The 12,452-nt window shown below is 32.3% G+C and overlaps 1 protein-coding gene across 2 annotated transcripts in view; it reads right to left on the bottom strand.

Moving 5' to 3' along the window:
• not (ubiquitin carboxyl-terminal hydrolase nonstop) overlaps nt 1-12,452 on the bottom strand; it is a 231,675-nt gene that overhangs the window by 179,597 nt on the left and 39,626 nt on the right. For both annotated transcript variants that reach the window (XM_090411716.1, XM_090411717.1), the window contains one exon: nt 1,528-1,660. In XM_090411716.1, the coding sequence (XP_090267842.1) occupies nt 1,528-1,660 (133 nt within the window). The remainder of the gene's footprint in view (nt 1-1,527; nt 1,661-12,452) is intronic.

Here is a 12,452-nt window from a genome sequence, read left to right on the forward strand (position 1 = left end):
AGCTTACTTTAAATTACCTAATAAATAACAAACATCAAATAACATATATTCAATATACTGAGAAAATCTTCCAAGAATGATAATGAAAAATCATGTTTGTATTCTAATCTTATGGCACAGATATACATCTTTCACAAAATATGTGTGTGCATGCACGTGCAGTGGGATTCCTAACCATAAAGTGTTCACTCTTTTGCTTGATAATTTTTTGTTAACAATCAGTATCTTACAGCAAGTAGACAAAAAAAAAAAAAAAAAAATCTGCCTTTAAAATTTAGTGTCAAATTAATTACTTAAAGAAAAGCTCTACTCAGTGAAATCATTAATCAATAGCATCAAAAAAGTAGGAATCATACAATAAACATAAGAAACATACAAGTCCTGCCTACTCACAGCACTACAATATTATATTATACAAATGCTGAAAGTTTGTGGCATGCAGGGCCGGCCATCTCGGGGGGTGCAGTGGGTGCAACGCACCCGGGCCCCCACAATCAGGTGGGCACAACGTATTTTTTATTTTATTTTATTTTTTTCTTCTAATTTTGCTTATAACTAAAGGGATTTCATCGACAGGATTTTAGGGCCCCCGGTAATAATAATATCTCTGTGTTTCTCTATTATATTAGTGTTTTGTGTTCAGTAAACGTTATGTTAACCTGTTATATTTCTAATGTGTTTTTTTTTGTTTTCCTGTGCCAAAATCATTTGCAAGTAAGAGGTTTTACAATACGTTTATTTCGAATCCTTTAATTTTTACCTTTTAAAAATATTTTAGGGCCCCAAAAGGTTTCTTGCACCCAGGCCCCTTTATAGAGAAGGCCGGTCCTGGTAGCATGTGTGAGATTTTCATAAGATGAGAGGCATTCCACCCCCCCCCCACACACACACACAAGAGCATGATTTATTTTCTTGAAGGAGCTTACTTTAAATTATCTAATAAATAACAAACATGAAAGACAAATAAATATATATATATATATATATCCTTAGTAGAATTTGTGTCTTTAAAACAGTACAATACTTAAAAATAGTTTGCATTTTTGTAAGCTATCCATCACTTTCAAACTTTTTTTTTAAGTTTTAAAGACAAACGTTTCTTTTCCACGTGGTAGAAAAATATGAATATTTATTATTCTTTCATTTAATAATTTCATTACAAAGCAGAAGCCTTTTAAGGATCTGCTTTTATTTTATTTTATTTATTTTATTAGAGTCTTATTGTCTATTAATATTAGCATAATGCGATTTTTTCCCCCTCAACTAGCACTGGTAATAAATCCAAAATTCAAAGCTGTGATTTTCTCACAAGATAAGAAAACTCCTGATAACCAATTGCAAAAACAGTTATTAAAGATGGAATTAACACATCAAGTCAACTGCCCAACTTAGAAAACTCACCTCATCAACTTACTCATTCTGCATTTTCTTTAATTAGCTAGTGAAAAACAAAACTATTCCCAAATGTACTTCATAATGATAAGTAATATCAATTCATGTTCTCACAGTATTTCAAACAAAACTTACCAAGAAAATGCTTTTTTGTGCGTGCATGTTCATGAATATGTTTATCATTGTAACAGCCAAAGTAAACACAATGAAGACATGCATGAAGACGAAGACTGTGACATCTGCAAGTGTGACAAATACAAGACCTTGCCTAGAAGAATAAAAATTCTATTCACTAACACATAAAAGTGACATGCAGCAACAATATATTCACAACATTAATATATTTTATGTAATTATATAGCAACAAGACATGAATATAATTTGATGTTTTATACATAGTCATAATATAAATATAATATTTCATGTAATTTTTATAAAATTATACAAAAGGCAATATATAAAAATTGTTGCATGTATTTTATGCAATTCATAAAATAAATTGTGCTGATGTACACTATACACCAATAATCTTGAAGATAATTATCTCCAAGATAAATAATTACATTTGTGAGAAAGCTATATTTAGTTGAGTGCAAAAGCATGGAAAGGATTTAAAACAAATGTGATAAGAAAGCCAACTGAGAACCAGAGTGGGAAAAAGTCTCTCTTTTGGTGAAAAAAAAAAAAAAAAAAAAAAAAATTATATAAACTATTACACTTTTTTTATAATGTTCGTCAAGTTGCTTTTTATTTTATCGTCCTACATGTTTCGCCAATTTTTCTATCGGCATCTTCAGGGAATACAAATTAGTAAGCTATATGAAGGTAACAGACTAGGTCATAACTAATTCATACAAAAATTAGTATTGTGCGAGACAATGTGCGTGTCTCGGGAACGTGATTTATTTGTTATGACTCATGATGTAATTGTCATGAAAGTTCATTTCTTTGATGTTTAATGATCTGATTAAAGCTTTCCAAATTTCTGGTAAGGTTAGACCTTCATTCTTGTTTAGGTTTTCAGTTGTAAAAGTTTTCAACTGAAAACCTAAACAAGAATCAAGAAAACCTAAATAGAGGCACTCCACTAGTGACTTTCCTTTTCCTGGATATTGCTCCCCCATACACAACTTGTTGATACCTATCAGATAGCCAGTCTCCAATCCAATGCACCAATCTAATATCCAACCCCATCTGCTCTAGTTTGACTGTCAACCTATCATGAGGTACTCTATCAAAAGCCTTTGCGAAATCCAAGTATATTACTGTGTATTCTTTTCCTCTGTCCAAGGAAGCAGTCACTTTATTGTAATAAGTAAGTAGATTACTAAAACATGACCTCCCTTTAGCAAATCCATACTGTTCATCAAAGATAATACCATTGTTATCAACCCAACTCTGGATCCTAGTTCTCACAAGCTTCTCCAACAACTTAACCACAACATCTGACACACAGATAGGCCTATAGTTTGATGCTCGAGTTCGATCACCTCCTTTATGAAGTGGCACAATCTTGCCCTCCTTCCACTCCTTAGGAACTTGACCGAGTGCAAGACTCATTAAAAAAATATGTCAAGGCAGATATCAACTCCCTGGCACATTCTTTCAGAATACGTGGCGATATATTATCAAGTCCCACAGCCTTATTAACATCTAGTTTACTCAACTCCCCATACACCTCTTGCTCACTTACAGTCAGTCTCTCCTCCCCATCATCAACTGCTCTCAATCCCTCCATGAAGTCACATTCACAAGATTGAAAGATCTTTATGAACTGCTCGTTAAGTATCTCCACCACACATTCTGCATCAGCTGTCTTTATACCATTTTCTCCAATCAATGTCATCCTTCCATAATTTTACCAAGTGTATTTATTTTCAGAACTGGAAATCTACCAAAAACACTGAAAAATTCCTTTTCCTAAATCATAATTATTGCAAATTCATTTTGATTATTACATACATAATTATTCTCTTATATTTTACAATTTACAATAAAAGTTCCATTTTTTATGCTGTATTGTTTTTTAAATAAATGTTCTCTATAAAATTTAATGAGTTTTATCACACTGCAATGGAAGATATTATGGATTCATCTACAGTGGTATCTCACTAATCCGAACTGCGGTTTGAAAGAAAAAAAGTTTTATTTATTACGTATTATTATTTTGTGTACTATTAATTAATAATTATTTTAACTATTATTATTTATTTTATTATGGTACAGTATTATTTTCATACTGTCGATTGTACGGTTATACTGGAGGACTATTTTGATTTATTGTGTATTCACGTTTGCTTTTTTATACTGTACAGTATGTACTGTATTTTCAGCATGAATTACAAATATACACAAAAAGAGGAAATTCAAAACGTGCATAATTTGGTTAAAAATATAAATCCAGATGTTGCAGAATGGATTACAGATAGAACTGAAAGTGAATTCGAAATCAAATCAGATGATGAAATTATAAATATGACGCTACAGAATGAATTAGGAGACGATAATGAACTCGAAGAAAAAAAAAGTAAAACATGAAGAGGCAGCTGACAGTTTTAATATGTGTATAGAATGGACTAAGCAGAATGATAAGCCATTGCACAAACTTTTTTGCTAATACAGCTCTGAGAAGAAGCATTTGAAAAAAGTTTAGTTTCAAAGAAGCAAATTAAATATTTTACTAAAATAAACTTGTGTACTGTATCATTATTTTATTTTTGTTTTATATTACAGTACAGTAGCTTTTTTCTATCAGTTAATTATTTACAGAATTAAATTGATATATCATTAGAATCTGATTATTTTTGTCTTAAACGCTAGTTATTGTTGTCTCTTGGGGAGAAATTCACTAATCCGAATGAGCACGGTTTTTATTAGTTCGGATTAGCGAGATATCACTGTATATTTTATAGCCATATACAGAAAGCAACTTAAGTTTCAAAAATTTTCCACATGAACATGACCATTGGAATCAGAGCTGCCTTGGCTTGCACTATTTAAGAAATTTTCTAGGTTTCTATATATCTTCTTCTTTAAGTGCTATTTCCTAATTTCCTAATGCAGTTCAGCAACCTTTGCAAATTTACTTCTGTCATTAGTGACTCTGATTAAGAGCTCTGTGTTCCATTTAGTCCAGTTTTTTTTTTATATTGTCCAGCCATGATATTTTTCTTCTTCCAGGTTTTCTCTTTCTGTTGATTTTACCTTCTAGTATTACCTGGAGAATGTTATATTTATGGTTTTTCATTAGATGTCCTAAGTAGGCAGTTTTTCTTCTTTTCACAATACTGATTAATTCTATAATAAATTTAGTTTAATCCTTTATCCAAGTGTGAGCAAACAAAGTTTGTACCTGAAAGTATCTTCAGGACTGGGGTAAGGTAGTACAACACCAGGCAACTCGTTCCAAAGGTGGAGCAAGCTAGCATCACTCCTATCTCAGTATCTCCCATAATGCAAAAACATCTCCTTGTGGATATGTATAATGTTATGCATTAAGGGAAGGGCCACTACCCAGACTTGTTTCGACCTTTATTGAGGTCTCTTCAGTGGGAGCCAGGCCCAAGTGAAGATACCAGGCAGAAGCATTAGCAAGGTCATCTCTACCTATAGGAGTTGCCAAACGGTGTGCCACCTTTTTATTAAATTACTCTGGATTTAGAGAAAGATGTTGAAAGTTTATTTTTCACTCGGTTAGACTATAATAAATTTAGTTTAATCCTTTATCCAAGTGTGAGCAAACAAAGTTTGCGCTTGAAAGTTGATTAATTCTAATTTTTATTTATTCTTCTCAGTACCTTTTCATTCTTCAAGTTTTCTGTCCATGAGATCTTGAGCAACCTTCTAATTATCCACATTTCAAAGGCTTCTGGTTTTTGATTGTATATGCCTTTAATGGTCATGTTTCAACTCCATATAATAAGCTTGACCATATATAGCACTTCATCATTTGTACTCAAATTTCAATGTTTAAGTCATTGTTACATAAAATGGGTTTCATGTTGATAAAGTCTTGCAATTTTGATTCTTGATCTTATCTTCATTTCATTAGCCAGAATTCCAGGTATTTGAATTTGATCACGTGTTCGATTTTATTTCCATTTAAAATTAGGTCAGCTGTTATCGAAGGGTTGTTGCTTATTATCATAAGTTTTTTTTTTTTGGTGTTAATTTTTAGGCCCATTTCTGTGCTTTCTTTGTTGACACATTCTAGGAGTAGTTGAAGATCTAGAATATTTGTTGTAATTAAAGCAGCGACATCTGCATAGTGTAAGTTATTTATTAACTGGCCGTTTATGATGATTCCTTTCTTTCTTCCTTCTAAGACCTTGAGAAAGAAGACTTCTTGAATAGATACAAAACAGAAGTGGAGATAGTGCAGATCCTTGCCTTACTCCTCTTTCAATTTTGATATTGTTTGTCCTGATCTTGTATGTTAGGATAGATGCACTCTGGCCCCAGTAGACGTTTTTAATGATTCTAATATCCTTATCATCTAGAGCATCGGTTCCCAACTGGTGGTACGTGTATCCCCGGGGGTATGTGCTGGGCCGTTTAGGGGTACACGAAAAATAATCAGTAATGGCAGAAAAATAAGTAAAGTAAACTATTTTACATTAAGATAGGAACTGAACAAAAGTGTCAGTATTTAAAAACAGCTATTTTAAAAACAAGGGGTACAATTTATAAAAATGGGTTTAAAAGGGGTACGCAAGTGGAAAAAGGTTGGGAACCACTGATCTAGAGGCTTAAATTTGTCATAAGTAAAGTTGAAATAGAGGATATTATGGATCAATATTTTATAGCCAAATGCAAAAAGAAACTTAAGTTTTGAAAATTTACTAGAGAATTTATGAATACATAACCTTCTCATAAACTCTAGTAAATTTATGTTTACTAGGATGTTGTTCAAAAGGATGTTGTTTGATCAAACTGACCAAGAAGGAAGATAATCTTATTGTCATGGGGGATTGGAATGCAGTCACTGGTGAAGGCAAAGATGGTAGAGAGGTGGGAAAGTATGGACTTCAATGCCGAAATGAAAGAGGAGACAGACTTTTGGAGTTCTGCCACCAATTCAATCTGATCATTAATAATACCTGGTATGAGGTACCAAAAAGAAGAAGGTATACTTGGAAAATGCCAGGGATATAGGAAGGTACCAAATAGATTATATTATGACAAGAAATAGATTTAAAAATCAAGTAAAATCATGCAAAAGTTACCCAGGAGCTGATGTTGATAGTGACCACAATTTGGTTTTATTGAAATGTAATCTGAAATTTAAAAAGTTGTCACAACCAAGGAAAAGGCACAAATGGAACATAAGTAACCTGAAAACAGAGGAAAAGCATAGAAACTATAAACAGCGAACTGATGAAAGCATTAAAACTGAAGAGAGGGAAAAGAAAAACATAGAGGAAAAATGGACTCATTTGAAGGATACAATCATCAAGGCCGCCAATGACTGCATAGGATTAATGAAGAAGCAAATAAAAAAAACATGGATCACCCAGGACATTCTAGATCTAATAGATGAAAGAAGAAAATACAAAACCTCCCTAAAGGAAGAAAGCAAAGACAAATATAAACATATAAAAAATATGATAAATAGAAAGTGTAAAGAAGCAAAAGAACAATGGTTTACAGAGAAATGTAAAGAAATAGAAGATCTAACAAAGACTGGAAGAATCGATAAAGCTTATAACATTATTAAAAGGAATAAGCCAGCAAAAACAAGACACGAAGTACAATTATCAAAAATAAACAGGGAAACATACTTATAGATAAGGAAGAAGTTTCGGAAAGATGGAAGGAGTACTTAGAAGATCTATATAGTGAAAAAGATCTAGATGCCAAGGCTATAGAAGATGAAACAAGACTCGATATGGAAGAAATTGGTCCAACTATATTAAAAGATGAATTTGAATTGGCATTGAATGAATTGTCAGCCAACAAGGCACCAGGCACTGATAACATCCCCTCAGAATTAATAAAATACTCAGGAAACATAACTAAATCATACCTTTTCAAGATCATAAAGGATATTTATGAAACAGGGATCATCCCCAAAGATTTTATACAATGCTCTATCATACCCATTCCTAAAGTAAATAATGCAAACAAGCGTGAAAATCATCGAACAATAAGCTTAATATCACATGCTTCGAAAATACTATACTACTCAAAATTATACAAAAAAGACTAACAAAGAAGGTTGAAGAACATGTTGGCAACGACCAGTTTGGATTCAGGAAACAGCAGGGGACAAGAGAAGCAATCCTAGCTCTAAGAACAGTTATTGAAAGAAGATTGGAGAAGAATCAAAATACTCTGATAGTCTTTCTTGACTTGGAGAAAGCCTTCAATAGTATTGACTGGAATCAAATGTTTCACCTCCTAAAAACAATAAAGGTAGATTGGAGAGATAGAAGGCTCGTATTTAATCTTTACAAGCATCAAGAAGCCCTAATAGAAGCAGCCAGCAACACAACAAAAACCGCAATAGCAAAAATACGTAGAGATGCAAGACAGGGTGCTCTCTTTCACCAATATTGTTTAATCTGTACATTGAAGATGCAATAAACTGAAAGAACTGATAGAAACAGGAACTAAGATAAATAGAATTAACTGGCTATGGTTTGCAGATGATATGGCAGTTTTAGCTGATAACGAAAACAAACTGAAAGCCACCCTAACAAAGATGGAAGAAATCTTCACACAGCACAGCCTAAAAATTAATTATAAGAAAACAAAATTATTAATTACAAGTAAAGCAAATCCAATGAAAATAAACCTGGAAATAAATAATAGGCACCAGGCACTGATAAACGTAGATTGGATAGAAAAATCAGAACCTACAACAGGTATCCTCTTTTAAATATCTTGGAAGTCTTATCACAGAAGATGGAAGAAACCAATCAGATATTAAAGTACGAATAATCCTAGCCAAAAAAGCATTCTATAACAGAAGAAACATTTTTTACCAGTAAAGGACTTAGCATCCAGCTCAAAAAAAGGCTAGTGAAAACATACATGTGGAGCATTGCATTATATGGTTGTGAGGCCTGGACTCTAACAAAGACATGAAAAAGTTGGAGGCATTTGAAATTTGGTGCTGGAGAAAGATGATGAAAATTAGTTGGACAGAAAAAAAAAGTAATGAAGAATTCTGAATATAGTTCATGAAGAGCGGTCATTAATGAAACACATCAATAAGAGAAGAAAAAGCCCAATTGGACACCATTTGAGGCATGGGGGACTGATTACAGAAATAATGGAGGGGACTGTAGAAGGAAAGAGGCCACGAGGCAGACCAAGAATTTCATATATAAATAACATAATGATGCTAACTGCTGCTAAGAGTTATGAAGAGATAAAAAGGAAGTCACAAGACAGGATGTTGTGATGTGCTGCTATAATTACCAATTTTTGGATTGATGCACCAAAGAAGAAGAAGAGAAGGATGTTGTTCTAAGATGTTTATGAGTTTATTATGTTGGACCTTATTGAAAGCCTTTTCAAAATCAAAAAAACAATATATATAGGTCAGTTTGTTGTTCTCTGCATCTTTGTCCTAAGATACATGAGCAGAAAAGTGCTTCTCTTGTTCCTACACCATTTCTAAAACCAAACTGAATTTCACTAATGAGATCATCACATTTCTGGTATATTCTGTTATGAATAATTTTTAGGATTTTGAGAGTCTGGCTCATTAGGCTAATCAATCTAAAATCATCATAAGTTTTGTATTAGATTTTTTAGGCAATGCAATGACAATTGAGTTCATCCAGTCAGTTTATCAGTATCATAAATTCTGTTGAATAATTTTAAAATTTTATCAATATTACTGTCATTCATTAATCATTTCTGTTGGTAATTCATCAGGTCCACATGATTTACCATTTCTTGATAATCTGATCATCTTTACTACTTCAGACTTCAAGATAGGTGGGCCTGTGACTATATTCTTTGAATTTGCTAAGTCTCATCTATTATCAGAAAGTAATGCCTTAATGTATTCAATCCAAACTTGTTCCTTTTTAGATGTTTCTAGGATTATCTCTCCTTCATTGGTCCTAAGTAGCATAGGATGTTTTTTCATCAATCTCAAGAATTCTTTAATTTTTTTTTGTGAAGATTAAAATCATGTTTTTTTTTTTTTTTTACATCCTCAATTCCATTACATTTTTCTTTCATTCAGTTTTCTTTGGCTTCTTTTATTTTAGATTTTATCATCTTGACCTGTATTTCTTTATATTTTGTAGTACCTTTATGCAGTCTGTGTTGGTCTACAAAGGATAAATCTCAGCAGTCAGCCAATCCTTCTACATGTGAGATATACTATAACCCAGTATTTCTGTACTTAATTTTAATAATTCTTATTTTAGTTTCTTCCATAATTCATTCATTTCTAATTCGTCATCATTGAAGTTCTTCCAAGTAATTTTTCTATTTTTGCATTCTTTAAGTTTTTTAAAGAATGCAAAAATAGTAAAATTACTTTATATAAATTATTTCATTCATCTGTTTTGTTTTTTGGATTTTCCCTGGAAGTCTCGACTTGAGTTCTGCGACTAGTAAATTATGATCTGAATCAATGTCAGCACTAGGCTCGATTTTTACACTCTTTACGCTACTTCTAAAATGTTGATTGACTAAGATGTAATCAATTTGGTTTCTGACTATACTTTTGCTATTGCTAGTTCTTGACAAAATTGTATTAAGCAATCTCCTCTATCATTTCTTATCCCAAGTCCAAACTCTACTGTGACTCCAGATACTCCTTTCCTTTTTTGTGTTATAGTCTCCCATTATGATGTTGATGTCATGTTTCTTTGTCATTTTGAGAAGTTCTTTCAGTTGAGAATAGAAAAGGTCAATTCCTGCATCATCTTTTTCTCATGTCAGTGCGTATATTTGTATAACATTGATGTTGAATGCTTGGTCCTTGATTTGTAGGAGCATTAACCTATCACAGAATGGAATAAAGTTGAATACATTTTTGGATGTTTCTTTACTTATTAATATTCCTACCTCCCTGCCAATGAGTATTATTACTGCTTCCAGAGTAATATAGGGTCATATTATTGGAGCAACATTTACCCAAGCCTGGCCATCTTATTTCACTCAGGCCTAAGATTTGTATTTTTAGTCTTCTCATTTCTTCAGTAACATTTCAAAGCTTTAAACATATGATTAAAGCTGAAAAATTGAATATATATATATATATATATATTCATCTATATTTCACAGCTGAATATATATATATATATATATATATTCAGCTGTGAAATATAGATCGATCTGGTTATTTTACAATGCTGAAATAAAAACTTTTAGACTTTTCTTTGATAATTATCCTTATGCACCAACTGCTGTCCATTTATGAAAATAAAACTCTCTGAAACAGAACTGCTTTGTTAGCAATTGAGGGTTCCTGCCATTTTAAGATTTCTGCCTAATCTCTGAAAAGAACTAACAGTTCAAAAACCTTAATCAAAAGCACTAATAAAAAATGAACATGTGGATGCCTGGATAGCATTCATGTCTTTCGTGGTGCAAGCTAAGGCAACTCCAATGCCAAGGATTGAAGTTACCTTAGCTTTGAATTGAATTCTCATAAATATATTTATCTATGAAATAAGGATTGTTCTTTTTATTTTCATGTGGTTATTACATTTTTTATATCTTTCTTCATTCTGCAATTTGACTGAAGCATACTGAATTAAATTTTATAAACAAATGTTTTGAAGAGAAAAAAAATACTCATTAAACATTTTTATTAAGTTTCAATGAGTATTTTTTGCAAAACAAAACATGTTTATAAAATTTAATTCAGTATACTTTGGCTGATTCAGTGCCTCGGCCAAATTTCAAACCAAATATTCAGTATTCTGTGCATTGGCCTAATCATGGTTCAGTGCATCCCTCAGTAACCAAATTTACATAATTATTTCAAATTATTTAATTTGCCAGCTTTATTGGCAAGTGGATAGCATCTCTACTCTACAAACTACAGGCTATGGATTCACATCCCCCTGTGACATGGAATGAGACTACTTCCTTACTCACCCTGATTTGAAAAACTAATGCCTAGTCTCTAGAGAAGGTTTTCAAGATGTATGCAACTTTTCATGGGTAGGATAAAGAAATATATAAAAATAAGTTAAAAATGCTTCCATAAGTTTTTGAGCCTCAGGAATATTAAGTTTATGAAATCTGAATAATCATCAGTAAGAATACATTTGTTCTACTGTCAAAGAAATAAAAATCCTGCAATGAAAAGCTAAATGGACCTGGCTAGAATTACTGTGAAAAACACCAATTAACAATGACTATCAGCACATCCATCCTATTTTTAAATTCTCCATCAGTTTTTAGGTGAGTTACAATTATTTTTTAATCCTAAACATCCAACATTTATGGAGTTGCAACATGCTCATCAGAAAAATCTGAATTTCCCTGGGTATAATCTTTTGAACAAAAAATTTGGACTAAACTTGCTTATATAAGTATACTCATCTTTAATGAATTCAACTTATCAGTCCCAAATTAATTATCAGTGTGTAATAATTAATACTAATTATTACACACCATGAAGAAAATTTGTATTCAGGTTGTGACTTAAAACAAGAACCTCAGAATATTAACTGCATGTATTTAACTGTAAGTCCAAAATTTCAATTTGGTCCTCACAACATCTTCAAAGGCACAAAGATAAGTTATGTATATGCTTGCAGACAGGAAAGCAAGTTGGTGAACACAGATCTAGAGGACTTAATGTGAGACCATCAGCTGACAGTCAAAATAAAGTGACCCTGAATGTCAGCTGATGGTCTCACATTAAGTCCTCTAGATCTGTGGCAGTTTGAGGTAGCTTAATTTGCTTAATGTGGTGGATATTGAATTACTGTTCCAAGAACTCCACATCAGATTTAAATTTGCACCAATTCTAATCAGTAGTACAGTAGATATATTTTTTCTCAGCAATGTATTACATCCATTACTGACTGCTATGAAGGTGCCATGTTGCTGGAGGAAAGGGGGGGGGGTTCTCC

This window comes from Typopeltis vanoorti, chromosome 21 (assembly GCF_054136105.1).
Source record: "Typopeltis vanoorti isolate ZY-2024b chromosome 21, IOZ_Tvanoo_1.0, whole genome shotgun sequence".
In the NCBI taxonomy this organism is placed as follows: domain Eukaryota; kingdom Metazoa; phylum Arthropoda; class Arachnida; order Uropygi; family Thelyphonidae; genus Typopeltis; species Typopeltis vanoorti.